Source organism: Salminus brasiliensis, chromosome 22 (assembly GCF_030463535.1).
Source record: "Salminus brasiliensis chromosome 22, fSalBra1.hap2, whole genome shotgun sequence".
NCBI classification, from domain to species: domain Eukaryota; kingdom Metazoa; phylum Chordata; class Actinopteri; order Characiformes; family Bryconidae; genus Salminus; species Salminus brasiliensis.
The window spans coordinates 16953051-16970426 of record NC_132899.1 but is presented as its reverse complement, the minus strand read 5'-3'; the positions used below and the strand labels follow the sequence as shown (position 1 = coordinate 16970426).

Genomic DNA, 17376 nt, shown 5'->3' with positions numbered 1-17376 from the left:
GTCTCCTGGCACAGGTGTGCGCTTGTGTCCAGTATGTCTATTTATGTGTACCTGAGAACTGATGTACCTGTCGTTCTCTGAATAAAATGGAAAGCAGACAGCCTCATGTAGAGGTTTGCTTTTGCAGGTCAATTTGACATTGTTTTGTCCGTTTGACCCGGACCAAATGTTTCAGGGTTCAGGGAAAAAATCGTCTTTTAGCTTTGGCCTTGTACTGACCCAGCGAGTACACTTATCTGAAAATCTGTTCAATATCCAGCAAAGCCAATAAGCGCACTGACACAGAGTCAGACCAACTTTGCAACACCCCACAGTTCAGTGTTTGGCTATTGTAGATACTACATTTCAACTTAGTTACATTTTCATTTTCATGTCCTGTAGTCAAACCGTAGTTTTCATTCACTCCAGATTAAGTTAGATTAAATAACTGAAATAACTGAATACATTCATTGCAATTGACCAATCCATGCTCCGGCCACAGACACACCCATTCACTGTTGGGAGGCTGGAAAAGCTTAATAGTATGTTGAAGAAAACCCCACTCTGCATAAGGATAAATTGTAGTACACAACTTTGAAAATATTAACTGTCATATTTAACTAATTGTGAAAATATGTTAATTTTCCAGTGAGCACATAGATGTTAAGAGACTAAGACGACTATCATGGAACATCTAATATGTCTTGGACGTAGAATTGATGACTATTTTGGACAATGTTATTTTGTTGTAAAGTAGACAGGTTGTCAGGCCAGACTGGACCAAAACTGAACTCAGTTACATATTGTATATATATTTTGGCTGTGTCTGAAGCGTTAAAAATGCTGCCTACTCAGAGCAGTATTCAAAGGCAGGAAGATGTCAAGTCATGTCTGAATCGAATGTTAATGCTAAGGTCCCTTCATCTTCGCAGATTTGTGAAGACAATGTAGATGTGTCTTTCCCTGTCTTACATATCCCATGATATGGGTTAGCGCCAGCTCATCTCAAGAGAAAAAGCAACATGGTGAAAGCAAGCAGCGATCTGTGCAAATGTAAGTTATTAACAGTTATTTTCTCATAATATTCCGGGAAATATTTCCGTCTAATGGTTTTTAGTAGTTACGCCACCAGCTGACAGTAGTTGTCTGTACACTGGCAAGGGCATAACGAATTAGTGCCTTTGAAGTGCAGTTCATACACATTTCATCACAATGCTGCCTTCTAAGGCTTAGGCTCTGACTTTTGAGACAACATAGGCAGCAAGGCATCAAGGCAGATGCTTTCCGTTTTGGACACAGCCCTTGCATGCCAATGTTAGCAATGATCAAAGGCAGGAGGGTGATCAATGTTAGCAATGACAGCCAATGTTAATATTGCTCGTTTTTATTTAGCAAGCAGCATAACAACATAGTAAAGCATCTAATTTTATGTTATATAATGAACTTCAGAATAAGAAAATGCATTTGATGGCATAGCATTGATAAGATAAATTGATATGTGTTGCATAATGAAATTAAGTTCATTTGACATCTGTAAAGCGCTTACAGGATTTTCACACAATTCACACTATTCCCAAGACGCGCTCTAGTACACTCTAGTGTACTCTAGTACATTGCAAAGGTGCAGTGTAATTATTATTTTCACACGGGTGGCTTGCTATCCTGTGTTTGATGATTCAGCACACCATTCACAGCTTTGCTGAGAAATGCAGCCATCAGTCAGCAGAGAATCGGAGACGGCTGCAAATAAGAGAGCAGCACCTGAGCCAGAGTGGCACTCATCTCTTTCATCATTAATAAGTTTCTGCAACACATAGATATGCCAAAGCACTGTCTTCACTCCCTCACTTCATCATTATCACAGCTTTTCAGGACGAGTGCCTCAGCTGAACTTTGACATTTGAGCGTAATGAAGACTATGGAAGTCGATAAGCTTCAGCACCTTTGGACAGTTTGTAATCTGTGGCTGATAAAAGATTGTATGGAAAGAAAGCCGTCCAGGACCATGTTTGTGACACTGCCACAAAATGTAGTGTTGTCTACTGAGGTCTGTAATGGGTCAAAGTTGAAAGAATGCGCACTGGTTCAAAACACAGTCTTGAAGTTTGTATTAAAAAACCTGCGTCATTTTCTCTGTTATCTTACCTGTTGAACAAGAAAGAAGGTTATATTGTATATGTATAGTTGATACAGGATGTTATCTCATAAATATGAGCAGCATTGCTGTCTGACCTTTGATTCCAGACACCAGATCTGAAATACCAAATGAGATTACAACATATTCATCTGCATTGAAGAATCCATAATGATTTAAAAGGGAAAAGAACATAAAAACTTTCTAGGGAATTTTTTTTGATTACACCTTAAGGCCACTTTGGCTGCATTTCATTAGCTCCCTTTCACTAGAATAATGTGAAAAATAATCCAATGTGGCTGCAGTAACTGCTTATTTCCCAGTAACACAGCAGTGAAACGAATGCTAAGAGTAAGGGTGATTAGAGTTCAGAGGAGCCTACTTATCTGGGTTTGTAGTTTTAGGACCATTTTAAATAGTAGAGAGAGTGTTTCATGTGGGGCTCACTCTACCATTTAACAATGTCTTTCATTTGTGCAAAGAGGCTTTTGGGAAACCCAGCTCTGTAGCCGACAACATACATTAGAGCACATTTAAGATTAAGCTTACTGAGGATTAGAGATGAACAAATCATATATAAATAAAGAATAAATAGGAGTCATCAGTTTGGAATAAGGTTGGTAACCTCTGCATTAACCTGTTATGTTGATAATGCTCTGGACCCAGGAGCTTATCCTTTTCCCTGTGCCCTCTTCAGTGTCCTTTTCCCTGTGCACCCCCAGTGTTTAGTGCTTAATGACCTATAGAATAAAAAATGCATGGATTAATGCAAAACCATAGTGAACTGTAAATAATCTGAGCGGTGACCCAAGCCTGTGTTCAAAAGGCTCTCTTTGAATTGTGAAAAGACATGTCTGTCTGCTGACTACAACAAAATTTGGCAATTTACAGGTTCAGTAAGTGCTAACAGCTAGAAGCGTGATTAAAATTAATTTCCCAGAGGAAGAGAAAAACGGCACTACGTCATCCACGCAGACATTTAAATCTCCCTGGATATTTTTCACGAGTGATCTAAGTGGGAGTTGCACAGATAGGATGAAAGGTACATCAGACTGCAGAGCCTCTGAGCACACAAGATGGTGGGCGTTGATATTTCTTTCATTTACCACTCTTACCAATTTTGCTTGCAGCCAAACAAACTCAAACAGGTTGCTGGTAGGATTCCAGGCTCCTCGAAATGCTTCATATCCATTCAGTGTGCAGAAACTTGGATCTGCCGTCCAGATAGCTATAGACAAAATCAACTCGGATCCATCGTTCCTTGAAAATTATACTCTTGACTTTGTGTATGTGGACACAGACTGTAACGCCAAGGTTTCGCTTGGAGCGTTCATTGATCAAATGTGGCAGGAAAATATATCAGCACTCTTTGGTCCACCTTGTCCTGAGGAGGCAGAGGTAAGTGCCTTATTCTGAGGTGATTCGACAAGAAAAATTATACAATTTTCACATCTGCATTTGAAGTGACAATTGTGTAAATAAGATTTCTTTCTTTGAGCCATTCCTTTAAGATTCTTGAGAGTTCAGTCATCTGTTACATGTAATATTCATATGCCCTAGGTCACTGGTCTGATCGCATCCACGTGGAACATCCCCATGTTTGGTTTTGTGGGACAGACACCCAAAATGGATAATGCTCTTGTTTATGATACTTATGTTAAAATAGTGCCCCCACTTAAGAGAGTAGGAGAAATCTTGCTTAAGACGCTGGAGTTCTTTGGGTGGCAGCATGTTGGTGTAATCGGAGGAGGTTCAGACTCCAACACATGGGACAAAGTGGATGCTCTTTGGAAATCTGTAGAACAGCAACTCCAAGCCAAGGTAACAGTGACAGCCAGCATCAAGTTTGACCCCAGTGACCCTCAGCTCACGCACAGGAACATTCAGCATATCTCCAAGGTTGCTAGAGGTAGGTGCACTAAACCACTCAGAGCACTTCATACACTTGAAACCACATGAACAGTTTTGGGCCTCAGCCAATATGGTGGAGTTTGCTCTCTAGTAGCTCAAATCTGAGTGATCACAATACGTATAATGCTCTTGTGCCCTTATGATGTGGTCAATTGTTCGTGAAGATTTCTTTTGTGTGAATGATTCAGAGATTTTACACAACTGCTACAATATCAGTGGCCTAAAGAAAAGGTGTCCCATTGTGTCTAGGGTCAAATGGTAACTTACTGCACCTTTGAAATGATGTTTATTGTGCAGCTTATACTGTCTGCCTGTCTATATTACAAACTTCCAGAGCTGGAAAATACATGAGTAATTGAATTTGTATTCATTTGGAAGGCTTGCACTTTACTATAGCATTATTGAAAGTGTACACTTGTGCATTTACTTGGAATACAAAAATATACACTTTTATATACACTTAACACTTGTTAAGTATAGTTAAGTATAGTTCCATGCATTTGAAAGCATTACTTTTTTTACATCTAATAATAATTAAGTATCTTTTATTTTAAAACATAACTTTTCTCTGAGTTCCCCAGAATATATTTGATACATAATGTATATTCACCCAAAACGACATTCCCAAAAGATGTGAGTATGGTTGGCCATCTTACTTACACACATCCTCCTTTTTTCAGGTGTTATAAAATACCAGGTCAGATTTTTCCATCCAAATTCTTGAGTTACTGGTAGTGTGTTGTTTTGTGCACATTGTACTTATTCTTCCTCTGTGCTATTGAGTCTAAGCTCCTTCTCCCCCTTTTCTTTAATGTACATAGTGGGGGAAGAGTTACAGTCACCCTGAAATCTGTTCCACTGTACGTATTCTCAACTGTATCTAGGATTGTATTTAGAGGCTTAGCAATTTGTATGCTAAGTAGTAATATTTGTAGTTACTTAATGTAAATTTAATCTAAATAAATCTGTATTTCCCAACCTAAAATTCATTTTGAAATCATGGAAACTGTGGCCTGTCAAGCCTGGTTTAAATCTCTCGTCATAGGCAAACCAACTCTCTATGATCTACTTTTATCGTTGAACTAAATCAAACCACATATGTAATGTTTTAGTGCTAATTGAGTCTGTTAAGCCATGTAATTTATTCGTAAGTATCATATTACCAATGAGGGACTGAAACGCTTGTATAATTAAATGCCTCTGTGTCTCTCTCTTCCCCAGTGATCATAGTGTTAAGTAATGCTGAGGACTCCACTAAGCTGGTGATGGAGGCTGAGCGACAGGGACTGATGAAAGGAGAGTATGTTTTTCTCCTGGTACAGCAGTTTGAGGTCAGTGGCAATGTGGTGAGTAAGCTGCGAGAAAGTGAAATGAGGTAAATCTCTATTTGTGCAGTAATTTAAAATAACCATCTTTCCATTTTCCATATTTGTCCTTTCAATAAAACCTAGAAGACATGTTTTATAATAGGTGAAATAGAGACTTACCTTACATCTGCTTTTTGAGAGATGCACACAACTGAGAGATGTACACAGCTCACATAAGACAGAGTATCACTTATGTGATTGAGATTCATTAAAAAATCCACGCTTAAGTCTATCCACTATCTTCTTCTAATCTAATTTAAAACCACAGTTGGAGCTTTGAAAATGATAAACTGTTAACCAGCACTACATTTATCAAAACAAAAAATGGGCTGTGAACATGTTCCACTTTATGGGCTGAACTGGGTTCTTTAGTAGGTCAAACACTAAATGTACTAAATGTCACTGAAACACTGAATTCAGTTCTACATATTGGCTTCTTTTTTCTCTCTCCTCAATTAGGATAACCTGTGGAAACGTGCCATCAGTGACAACAGACAAACAGCACTGAAAGCCTTTGATATGGTATTCGTCATTGCTGAGAAGTCTTATGAAGGATACGATTACTATGATTTCTTTGAACGTGTTTATGAGAAGTTAAAAGGGGCTCCTTTTTACAGCAATCTTTCTTCAGAGAGAGAGGTGAGAACCTGTGCTGGCTACATATCTTAATGTCTCTTGAATGCACTGTTCTCAAACCAGATAATGTTCACGTGTCTTTAACTGATGTTATAGGTAAGCCCTTACTCTAGCTATCTTCATGATGCCGTCCTGCTCTATGCCATGGGTCTAAAGGCGGTTCTGAAAGATGGAAAGAATCCTCGTAATGGAAGAGAGGTCCTCCAGAGCCTCAGAGATAAAAACAGCATCAGGTTCTATGGTAATTTTTATTCCATGTCCAAGCTAACACAATCCATGAATGCATGTTTGCATTACATTCTTTTGGCATTAAGAGTCAGTTTCCCTTCAGTTACGTTTTTTTTTTTTTTTTCTGTTCAGAATGCTGTGAGGCTTTAATCGCTGTCAGAACAGTTATTAGTTAGTTTTAGGAAATAATGAATAAAAACTGAACACATCTTCATATACCATTTTTGTACACTGATACTTAAACTAAGAAGCTAAAATGAATGAAATATTTCTGCACAGGAGCCTCGGGTCTAGTACACTTTGATGAATATGGAGACAGAAATACAGATTATTCTGTCTACGATTTGCAAATGAGTGACAATGACATGAAGTTTGTACCTGTTCTAAATTTTGACAGTCACACAAAAATACTCAAGTAAGCACAGCCCATGTTTTCTGATTTATATTCAGTCCTGTTAAATATATGTATAAATGTTTATTTTAACAAATGTTTATCAAATGCTTTTATTTTTGCCTGTTTATTTGCAGACTAACACCAAATTTTTCAAGTGTGATCTGGCCAACAGGGACAATACCAACAGATAACCCAGAGTGTGGTTTTGACAATGAACTCTGTGAATGGCTAAACAATGGTAAACAATTGTATTCTATGCTACTGTGTTCTACACCAATCAGCCATGACATTAACACCACCTGCCTAATCTTGAATAGGTCCCCACCGTCACAACAGATCTAAACATTCGAGGCATGGACTCCACAAGCCCTCTAAAGGGTCTTGTGGTGTCTGGTATCAAGACATTAGTTGTTAGCTGGGCCCCCAAGGATTGCATTAAGCTTAGGTGCACATGACCCTGTTGCTGGTTCACTGGTTGTTGTTTCTTAAATCACTTTTGGTAGGTGCTGACCACAGCATACCCAACAAGACCTGCCTGATATTTTGGAGATGTTCTAATCCAGTCATCTAGAAATTACAATTTGACTCTTGTCAAAGTGGCTCAGATTCTTATGCTTACCCATTTTTCCTGTTTTTTTTTAACACATCACCTTCAAGAACTGCATCATCTATCCCACCCCTTGACAGAGGTCACTGTAGATGAATCAGTGTTATTCACTTCACCTGTGGTAATGTTATGGCTGACTTGTGTATGCTTTACATTAGTAATGCACTTTTGCAGGCAACTCTAAATCATTTTACTCACTGTGTTTCCTTCCTGTTGAATACATGATTCAGACGTATATATGATTGTTCTACTGGTGGTTGTGCCTCTGCTTGGAGTAGCAGCACTGGCATTCATTACACTGCTGACTGTGCAGAAGATCCGCCTGCAGACCAGACTAGATGACAACAACTGGTGGCTCATTGACTACAATGATATCACTATCATTAAGGAGCCTAAGGTTGGCAATGTAGCCCAAACTCATACACACAAACACACACACTGACACTAGGAGTGAAACAATTTAATTGATTTAATTGATTGAAGATTTTTTGTTTTTATTTTATTAAATCATACGGGAATAGTGTGAGCACATTAAAGGTTTTGCTACTTTGAGTAATACCATGTACTAGAAATATGCTAGTACCAGTGATTGAACGTTTAAGATCTTTGGCACTGCAGTAGTTTGATATGCTCTGTAAGTTTACTTTCTTTTTTAGGACTAGAAATGTTTTCTTGATTCAGCATTCCTGATACATCCAAGGACGTTTAGTGTATATAGTAAATCTGAGATCTGGATGGAAACAATTCTCATAACTGAAATGTGAAGTGACATCACATAACAATATTATTCTTTTTTCAGCTGGGAGGATGGCATCAAACCTTCATTACCCTGTCAACAATAAGCCCTTTCTAAGGCCAAATATCTATAGTCTATAAGATTCATCCATAAGATCATCCAATAGACTGTGGCCTTGCTAATTATATCATGGCTTCCCAAATCCACTCCTGGGGATTCCATGCTCTGCACATTTTTTGTCATTTCCCTAGTCTCACACACCTGACCCAGCACACAAGGAGTGTGTGATTTTCAAGACTGAGTTTGGGACCATCTGGAACACAATAACTATGTTAACACAGCTTTCTGTGTATTCTGTGGTCAGTACAGCAATACACAGCCCAATCCAATGTAAACCAAATCCAATGTAATTCACATCATCATTATGTGTTTTTACAGGGCATGCAGGCACTGTCAGTAAGTACAACTCCTAGCAAAAGTGGAAGCGGTGGCTCTCAGACCATCCTCTCCTTTAACAGTTATGGTCTAAAGGACACAAACGGAAAGGAAAACATCTACACAACAATCGGTCTGCTCCAGGTACAAAAGGTCAAAGAGACTACTTCACAGGTTAATGAGGTCACAGATAAAAATTTTTACATTGACATTTTCACCACATTTACAAGTCCTAAGCTAACCTTTTCAGTTCGATCATGTCTAAGGGAAACCACATAGGTATCAAATACCTGAAGAATCAGCTTCCTCGTGACCTCAAGAAATCTTCCATCATTGCTGAGTTGAATATGGTAAAGACAAATGAAGAACTATAAAGATGCTGGTGGTGTCTTATTTAGAAATGGTCCATTATATGAAAAGGCTTCACAGCTATATTGTTAATAACTTTGGGTGTGCAATATACTTTCAGATGAAGGAGCTGAAACACGAGAACTTGGTGCAGTTTTTTGGAGTGTGTAATGAACCCCCTAATGTCTGCATTGTCATTCAGTACTGCAAGAAAGGAAGCTTAAAGGTAAGCTTAATTTCCCTTTAGCAGGACCTCAGCATGCTTTTAATATGTGTGAATTCATGATGTCTCTCTTTTTGCTTTGTTAATGTCAGGATGTTCTGAGGAACAGTGAAATTGAGCTGGATTGGATGTTTAAACTGTCATTTGCCTATGACATCGTCAGTGTGAGTAAATCTGAGGAGACTATGTTTAAATGCACTCTCTAAAAGAATTGCTCTGAATGTTAGTAAAAAGATTCTTCACGCACACAGATCACATATTACACACATGTATAGTAATCACATAACACAGTAATGATTGTTTAAGAACCATTCTTTGAAAACGTTGTTAGAGTCTTTAATGATATCTGTCCCTTTTCCATTCTGCCCATGATTCAGAATGCACCTAACCTGCGGACTCATCTGCAAAATTTAACCATAACACTGTTTAAATCAGTTTTACTGCTGCTGTTACTTTTTACAGTAATTATTCCCTCAATCTGGATGCAGAGCTGCAGATACAGATCTCATATGGACACTGGCAGAGTGTAAAAAAGGAGAAGTCAACCTCAGAACGACAGACTACACTATTAACTTTTAATGAAAATGTAATGAATGTAATGAAAGTAAAGAAATACTTTCAAACAGAAAATAAGGGTCTCACAATTTTTGCTGATCCGTAAAACAATCCCAACCATCTGATTGTTTCAAACCATGATCCGCTACACCACTAAAGATTATATATAAGATTGGCATCTTTTAAATCATTTTGAATCCATATGCTCTTTACATTGTGTAAAAATTTCATGATGAATAGACCAGAAGAAATACTCCAAAACTTTCATTACACTGACTAGCATTAAAATCTACGATCTTGGAAATGATGGTCCACAGCTACCTCACTTCTTGCTGCTATGTCCTCTCCTCAGGGCATGGAGTACATACACAGGAGCAGTCTGAAATCTCATGGCAATCTGAAGCCAAGCACATGTCTAGTGGACAGTCGGCTGCAGGTCAAACTGTCAGGCTTCGGCCTCTGGGAGTTCAAACATGGTGCCCAACACAAACTAGTCCCACTTGAGAACCCCAAGTATGAAGGTTTGTATGTTCTAGTAACTTCCTTTCAGAAAAGGATCAATACATTTTCTTTGTGAGTTGTTGATATGGATGACTCTACGTATAATGCTAATGCTACATTTGCCCACCTGTGTGACATGATTCAAATGCTATTAATATAAATGTATGCCTTTAATGTTTATCGCACTTTGCAGAGATGTACTGGATTGCTCCAGAACTTCTAAGAGAAGTGCATCTTCCGTTCAATGGAACTCAAAAAGGAGATGTGTTCAGTTTTGCTATAATTATGCGAGAGCTGATCTACAGTTCAGAGACTGGTCCCTACCATGATATACAGCTAGAACCAAAAGGTGAAAATGGATTTCTGTCTGTCTTTTTTTTTTTACAAGTGCAGTTTTGACCATGTCAGATTATACATACAATGAACTTTTGATCCATATTACATTTGGTATTTCTGTTTGTATTTTAAAGCAAAAAATAAGTCAGACATCAAATCTGTCACGAAATGTAAATCGAACACACGTGTAAACTATTATGTGTCTGTAAAGTGTGTATGTAATATGTAATGTAAACTGGATTTATTGCAAAACCAAAAAAAAAAAAAAAAAACAATAATGAACTGAACTGACTTGATGTCCATTTCATATGATATTCAGAAATCATCAAGCAGCTGAGGACCCCTTTTGCAGGCGAGCCTCTGAGACCAACTCTGTGTGCTCAGATGTGCGATGATGGTCTAATAAGCCTGCTGACTGCTTGCTGGAGTGAGAACCCAGACCAGAGACCCCCTTTTAGCTCCATCAGGAGAGGCCTACAAAGCATCAGCCCTGACAGGTACCTCCTCAAAGCAACAAACATGGCATATGTTGCTCACCCATTCTACTCTGATTCTCAAGACAGTGCGTATTTTGTGACCTCATATCTCCAAAGTTAAATTTAACAAGATTTTATTCCATGTCATTTTTCATGTGGTTACATATCCCTTTGCTTGAATTACAGCATTAACCCAGTCTGGTGAAGGTTACACCACTCTTTGTCCTGTCCTGTCCACTGTAGCTCACTCTTGCATAGTCTTCGTGCACATTTCAGCTACAAAAATTCCTCCGGATGAATTTTGTTTAATCTGATTACTGTTAAACCTGGCAGATTACCTTGCTTTGGGAATACTTGGGAGTATGTGAACCTTTTTTGCCACATAAACTATCCATGTTACATGTTACCCCCATGAGACTGTGCCCCATTATAAAATAATTACTTGCTACATTATAGATTTTTTGTTTGTTTTTATCTGTTTTTAGCCATGCTAACATCTTGGACAACATGGTGAACAAGCTTGAGAAATATGCCAATCACCTTGAAGAAGTAGTGGAGGAGCGGACCACCCAACTCACAATAGAAAAGACCAGGGCAGATAAGCTTCTGTCTAGTATGCTGCCCAGGTAACAGAGAACACGAGAGAGATTAGCTACCATATTAAAGTTTGAACTTTTTTCTTTTTAAATAGATTGCTACAATTATGTCTAAATCTGTTATTCCAAACAGATACATAGCAGACCAGCTAATGGCAGGGAAGTCAGTGGAGCCCAGGAGTTACGATTTAGTCACTATCTTTTTCTCTGACATTGTGGGCTTCACCAGCATGTGTGCAATCAGCTCAGCCCTGGAGGTGGTGACAGTCCTTAATGATCTCTACAGCCTGTTTGATGAGATCATTAAACTCTATGATGTATATAAGGTATATACATGGTTTACTTAACAGCTATACAAATGTATAATATTCCCATAATAATAAGGATAAGGATTGTTAAAAGATTGATGTCAATTTGCAGCATGAAGTAAATGCAGGCATCTACACTACTGCAGACTCTACTGGCAGTTGTTTAATGCAAAACACACAGGATGTTTTTAATGTTAGTCTTTTGGTTCTCAAGTAGAACAACTCAGCTACATGTTGACACACTTAAAATGTGTTACAGGAAAGTGTTTGAATGGCTAAATCTAAAATGTTTGCATTTAAAATGTAGTTAGTTATATTATAATGAGTATATAAAACCCATGGTTTTAATGTGGGAATTGTTTATTGTCTCAGGTTGAAACTATAGGAGACGCATATATGGTTGCAAGTGGGCTACCTTTAGCCAACGGCACCAGACATGCAGAAGACATCTCCATTATGGCACTTCATTTCCTCAGTGCTATTAAACGATTTAGAATCAGACACCTGCCCAATGAGAAGCTGGCACTACGAATTGGGATCAACTCAGGTATCATGATCACACTTCTTAAACCAATAGGTGTGCTACAGACGTGCACAATTTCCCCTTTACCCCAAATGTAGCCAGCCAAGACATTCTAGTGTCTTCTGTAGTTGTAGAACTATGAGACTAACAAGTAATGGAAGCTTAGCCACCAGTCAGCCTTGAATAATCACACTCTAGTCTCAAAAAGGAAGGCATTGGGTAGATTTGATTTCCCAAACCATCACTTTAAATGAATAATTTTACTTTCACTGTCTGTCCTTAGTTTTCTCTGTGTGTCCACATTGTCTATCCCTATCAACAGGTCCAGTTGTTGCAGGTGTGGTGGGCACTACAATGCCCCGCTACTGCTTGTTTGGAGACACAGTGAACACTGCCTCCAGGATGGAAAGCAACAGTTTGCGTAAGCACTTCATTCAGATCTTTATTTCAGCTGGTGCTGTAGATTGTGCTAAAATTCACTGTGCACCTGTATAAATCAAGCGCATATGAGCTATATTTGTTTAATGATGAAGTCTGATCTGCGTGCAGCACTGAGAATTCACATCTCTCAGAGCACCGCAGATATTCTCTTGAAGATCGGCTCTTATGAACTTGAAGAGAGGGGGGAGGTTGAGTTGAAGGTATATGCTTCATTATTGGGTGTTTTTCTGATGAGTTATTTGAAGTCTTATTGTTTTTGATGTGTCTCTGAATTTTGCTCTTTGTTAATGTTTTCACAAGGGAAAAGGGCTTCAGAAGACGTTCTGGTTGAGCGGTAAAGTAGGTTTGAAGTTTCCTTCTACGCAGCAGTACGATACAGGATCATGTCCAGAGCTGGCAGCAGAGGTAAAGATATGCTTATCCTTCAGCAATTTCTTGTATGTGCTGACATGCTCAGGACTGGGTGATTCCCATTCAGTTCAGCAAATTCAGAGCAAGACTTTAGTTGGAAAGGAGAAGCTTCCAAAGTCTGGACAGAACTGGATGTGACCTTAAACCTTTTACTGTTTTGAGGTCAAAAACGCCCTGCTTCTGAATACAATGGCACTAAAATTCCATATGAAGCATTTCTCTCCATATAAAAGACTTTCCTGTGTTGATTGCGAGCAGAACATTTTCCTTTTTATATTTAGTAAAAAACCTGTCCACCATGAGGGCAAAGAAATTGTCCTTAGATCTGCTTCAACCTTTGTTAAAAAAATCAGTAACAAAATAATTCACAATAATTACAATTTAATTAGGGTGGTCATAATGTTATTTATTGCTTATAATATGTAAAACCCATTCAATTGTCATATGCTTATTATAGGATGTGTTGTTGGTGCACTTGATTAAAATGAATGCAAATATTTGTTGAATAATTATCAAACACCAATCAAATATGCTAATTATACATATTATTAATAGTGATTTTAGTCAAAATATTGATAGAAATAACTGTTTTGTCTCTTAAGATTTTGGTTTCTACTACAAAATATTTGGATGGTAAAATGGGATAAAGAGGATGTGGCGGGGGGAGGGGTAGCTTGTTTGTTTTTTTAAATACCTACAGGAGACATTGATAGTGCAGAAAATGAAGACATCATGAGGTGCAGTTTCCTCTTACAGCTGAACTGAAACCCAAACATCTACCAATGTTTAGCCAATATTTACTTTTTACATTTTTATACATTCTTCTTTTTCACTCTTTCAGCAAGAGACTAATAAACCAAACCAAAGCACAAATGAGCCTGAGAGTAAAGACAGAGGAAGAACACAGAAGACTCAAACCATGGGTAAAATGTCTGGTGTTCACACACTGACTGTTCCTGACATCTAGAGACCAAACTGGAGACCTACCTCTATTTTTCATGTTTCAGTTACAACAATTTTTATAAGCAAAAAATGGACAACCAAAAAATGTAGAAGTATTTTTAATGAAGTCGCAATTCTTAACAATTCTTAACATCGTGTTTCTAACCAAACCAAAGCAGGATGTATTTTCTTCCCATTGGAACGAGAGATCAGTGACAGTCCATGCCTCCGACTAGTGCATTTTATCTATGTAACTAGTCTCACTTATCTGATTCAAGTGTACAAGGGTGCTAAATAAAGGACAAATTGTTGATGTCAGCAAGTGTTTAGGAGGAATTTGTTACACTCCCTGAGACCCTTGTATGGCTGTTCTGTGTGTTTGTGTGTGTGTGCGCATGTTCATGCAAGCTGAACAAGTGTGTTTCAATGTTAAGCATTTTTTTATATTCACCTAATCACCTTTACGAACTGGTATAACCTAGAACTGTATTCAGCAGAATCATACTCAGCATGCATAAAAATGTGCCTGGAAATAGAGAAAACACAAACACTGGTCAGGTTCCAACTTTACAGAAGAAAAAAAGTTTTTAACTTTTCAATGGATGTCAATGTCAAAGATTTTCAAGCATTTCTATTGGGCCATTTACCGTGAAATTTTATACAATGTAATGGATGACTGCAAGTTTTGACTGCACTTTTTATCATAAAAAGTGAAAAACAGCAAAGGTTAAGACAGTAATACAGTTTTATACTGTCCTGCAAAAACTTTGCATCTCAGTTTTTGTTGTATTTCACTTTTTGTCATAAACCAGACGTTTATACATAATATGTAACAACATATATAACATAGGTTTATTCAGCAAGTATTTAGTTCCATTCATCATAAAATGTTCACACAATATAAAGGGTGGTACAAAACAGATAAAGTATGTAAAACTGCAGTAGTAGATTTCTGATAAGACTTTGAAGATGTATGTATATATACAGTAGTGTCCAGCAATCTGTGACCACTTCTGCTTCTTTTTTGCATTCATTTCCAATTAAATATGTTTTTTTTCTATTGATGAGTTTCAGAATTGAATAATATTTCATTTCTTTCTTTTTTTCTTTAATGACAGTGTGCACGTGAACTAGCATGGACTACAATATGTGTATAACTGATGTAGTGCAATATCTGTATTTTTATTATATTTTTCTGCCTGCAGAACAACTTTGTAACTATAGTAACTTTATTGCATTAATTAACATAAAAATTTACCTGCAAGATGTGTATAACTGGAAGAATGTTGAGCTGCACATAATCAGATTTAAAGAAAAGTCAGTCAACACACAGAGGGGAAAGAAAAACAAGACATGGAATATCAGAAATAGCTGCTACCTTTGATTTGAAACTCCATTGTCAAAATGCCTCCACTCGGATCTGGTTCCAGCTTGGTGCTTCTTGAAGTACATGGAGTCTTGGGGAATTCATAGAGGCCTTAGAGCTGTGAAATAATACTTTATGCTTTATCTGAAGTTGAAAAAAACAGTCCAATGCTTACCGGCTGACAGAAGAGCTTTTCTCCGTCACACACTTGAACCTCACAGTGAAGCCAGACAGTGGACACCTTCTCTAAGCGTTGAAATCGGAACGAATTGAACTTGAACATGGAGCGGCTGTCTTTGGCATTCTCAAATATGGTCACTGTATTATCTGACGAGCAGCTGTGAATCAAACAACGCAAAGTTAACAGCATACAGTATTCAAACCTTTAGTCTGATTCAGCCGCGTTATTTCCGCGTTAAGTCATTTCATCTTACCACCATGCGGATTAAATAGAACCATACCTATTGACAATTAAGCTCCATCTCTTCCGGTCTGTTGAATATGGAGTAGGTGTTGCCCAGCAATTTGTTATAACCACCTTAAACCTATGAAAGGAGATGGACACTTAGGTTCAGTGTAGTGAAACTATATATATATATATAAAGTAAAAATATGTATGTACTGTACACAACAGATAAGAGGGTGATGACATACCTGTTACTCAGTCCTTTTGCCTCAATGCCAATAAAAACCTCTGAGCCAATTTCTGATGTATCAATGATATATGGAGCATCTTTAGCATACAGGAACTTTGAGTTCTGTAAACCATACAGAGTAATGAACAGTTGAAGCTGCAATAACGACAATCTTATGTTTTGAAGCAGCCTTTAACCTCTGTCCACATGCAGTATTAGTTTATTTCAGCCTACAGTTTAGGCTTTACTTCAGCCTACAGTGTTTGGGCTGCTTTTTTAAAGCATCCATCAGGAAAATGCTCCAAACTAAAAACACCGGTTCATAAAATAACCAGGTGGACACCAGGAGGAAATAAATGCAATACTGAAAAAAATATATTTGCTATGGTCCCTTCAATAATATATTTTTTTAACATTTCATGCCATAATCCAGAATTTTACCATGTCATCCTAATGTCTCTACACACCCTCATCATTGCTTTCTTCATTGGACACTTTTGAAACCATTCTGTGAGGAAAGTCGCAATACTCACTGTGAACACGTTCATAGACAACTGAGACTTAAAAGAACCTAAACTCCCGTTGTTGACATAAACTGTTGCCACTCTGGAAGAAGCAGAGGGTTTAGTAAAAAGGCTGCAAGTCATTGGTCAGAATGCATTCTAATACCTACGCTACTGAATGCGTAGTCAATGTAATAGTGTCTACCTTTGGCTGAAGACCGCGTTGTTGACCAAGTAGGCCGCCTTATACGTGCAGCTGAAGGTGTAGTTCACTGGCTGGTTCCGCACTGTGAGCGAGGAGTCGTTGGACACTATAGAGTTGTAGAAAATGTACCTCGGGTCTTTGCCTCCAACATACTGGTCAACAGAAGAGGTCAACAGTGGATATCAGTTAATAAGTCATTTAATATGTAAGATATTTGTCAGATTTCTACTTATAAAGCCGCACCTCAGACAGGGTGCCGCAGTACGAGTGGTTTTTGGGCGTGAGGTCAGGGATCGTGAAGCGGTAGAAGCCAGGAGTGTTGATCCCAGTATAGCAAACGCCACCCAAAGACAACTGACCTATCTCCCATCCGTATGGGCACTCAGGCACATTTGCAATGATGGCATTTGGGAAACAGGAAACCATAACATAATCTAAAAAAGAGCATGCGGTGTCAGTGCAGTGTTTTTCATACCACTGAATACAACGGTGGGCTAACAGTCTGATAATTACCAGCTTTCTGAGGAGCGCAGGCCCAAGACACTGGGAGAAGAAAGAAAAGAGCACCAATAGCAGCCAT

General features: G+C 38.2%; 2 protein-coding genes across 2 annotated transcripts; one reads left to right on the top strand and one right to left on the bottom strand.

The window, feature by feature from the left end:
• The first annotated feature begins 3148 nt into the window (after positions 1-3148).
• On the top strand, positions 3149-14112 carry gucy2g (guanylate cyclase 2g). The gene is made up of 22 exons (XM_072667530.1): positions 3149-3511; positions 3674-4022; positions 5246-5370; positions 5851-6030; positions 6124-6268; positions 6535-6670; positions 6784-6887; positions 7487-7653; positions 8431-8601; positions 8694-8777; positions 8897-9001; positions 9091-9162; positions 9906-10074; positions 10248-10403; positions 10710-10887; positions 11352-11492; positions 11596-11788; positions 12143-12317; positions 12616-12714; positions 12843-12934; positions 13035-13139; positions 13987-14112. Exons 1-22 carry the CDS (start codon positions 3149-3151, stop codon positions 14110-14112), a joined length of 3435 nt encoding a protein of 1144 aa, XP_072523631.1.
• A 436-nt stretch (positions 14113-14548) lies between these two features.
• On the bottom strand, positions 14549-17376 carry tectb (tectorin beta). The gene is made up of 10 exons (XM_072667939.1): positions 17310-17376; positions 17040-17230; positions 16797-16948; positions 16622-16694; positions 16108-16211; positions 15915-15998; positions 15629-15791; positions 15466-15544; positions 15346-15378; positions 14549-14613 (listed from the first exon to the last, which is right to left on the bottom strand). Exons 1-10 carry the CDS (start codon positions 17374-17376, stop codon positions 14549-14551), a joined length of 1011 nt encoding a protein of 336 aa, XP_072524040.1.

Bases quoted from the DNA above. Each gene is read 5' to 3' on its own strand.
- gucy2g (XM_072667530.1), top strand. From the start codon at position 3,149: ATGAAAGGTACATCAGACTGCAGAGCCTCTGAGCACACAAGATGGTGG. The intron at 11,789-12,142 runs GTATATACATGG...TTATTGTCTCAG, and splicing joins AACTCTATGATGTATATAAG to GTTGAAACTATAGGAGACGC. The intron at 12,715-12,842 runs GTAAGCACTTCA...ATCTGCGTGCAG, and splicing joins GATGGAAAGCAACAGTTTGC to CACTGAGAATTCACATCTCT.
- tectb (XM_072667939.1), bottom strand. From the start codon at position 17,376: ATGGCTGCTATTGGTGCTCTTTTCTTTCTTCTCCCAGTGTCTTGGGCC. The intron at 16,695-16,796 runs GTAGACACTATT...TGCTTCTTCCAG, and splicing joins AACGCGGTCTTCAGCCAAAG to AGTGGCAACAGTTTATGTCA. The intron at 15,379-15,465 runs GTAGCAGCTATT...GATTATGTGCAG, and splicing joins AATGGAGTTTCAAATCAAAG to CTCAACATTCTTCCAGTTAT.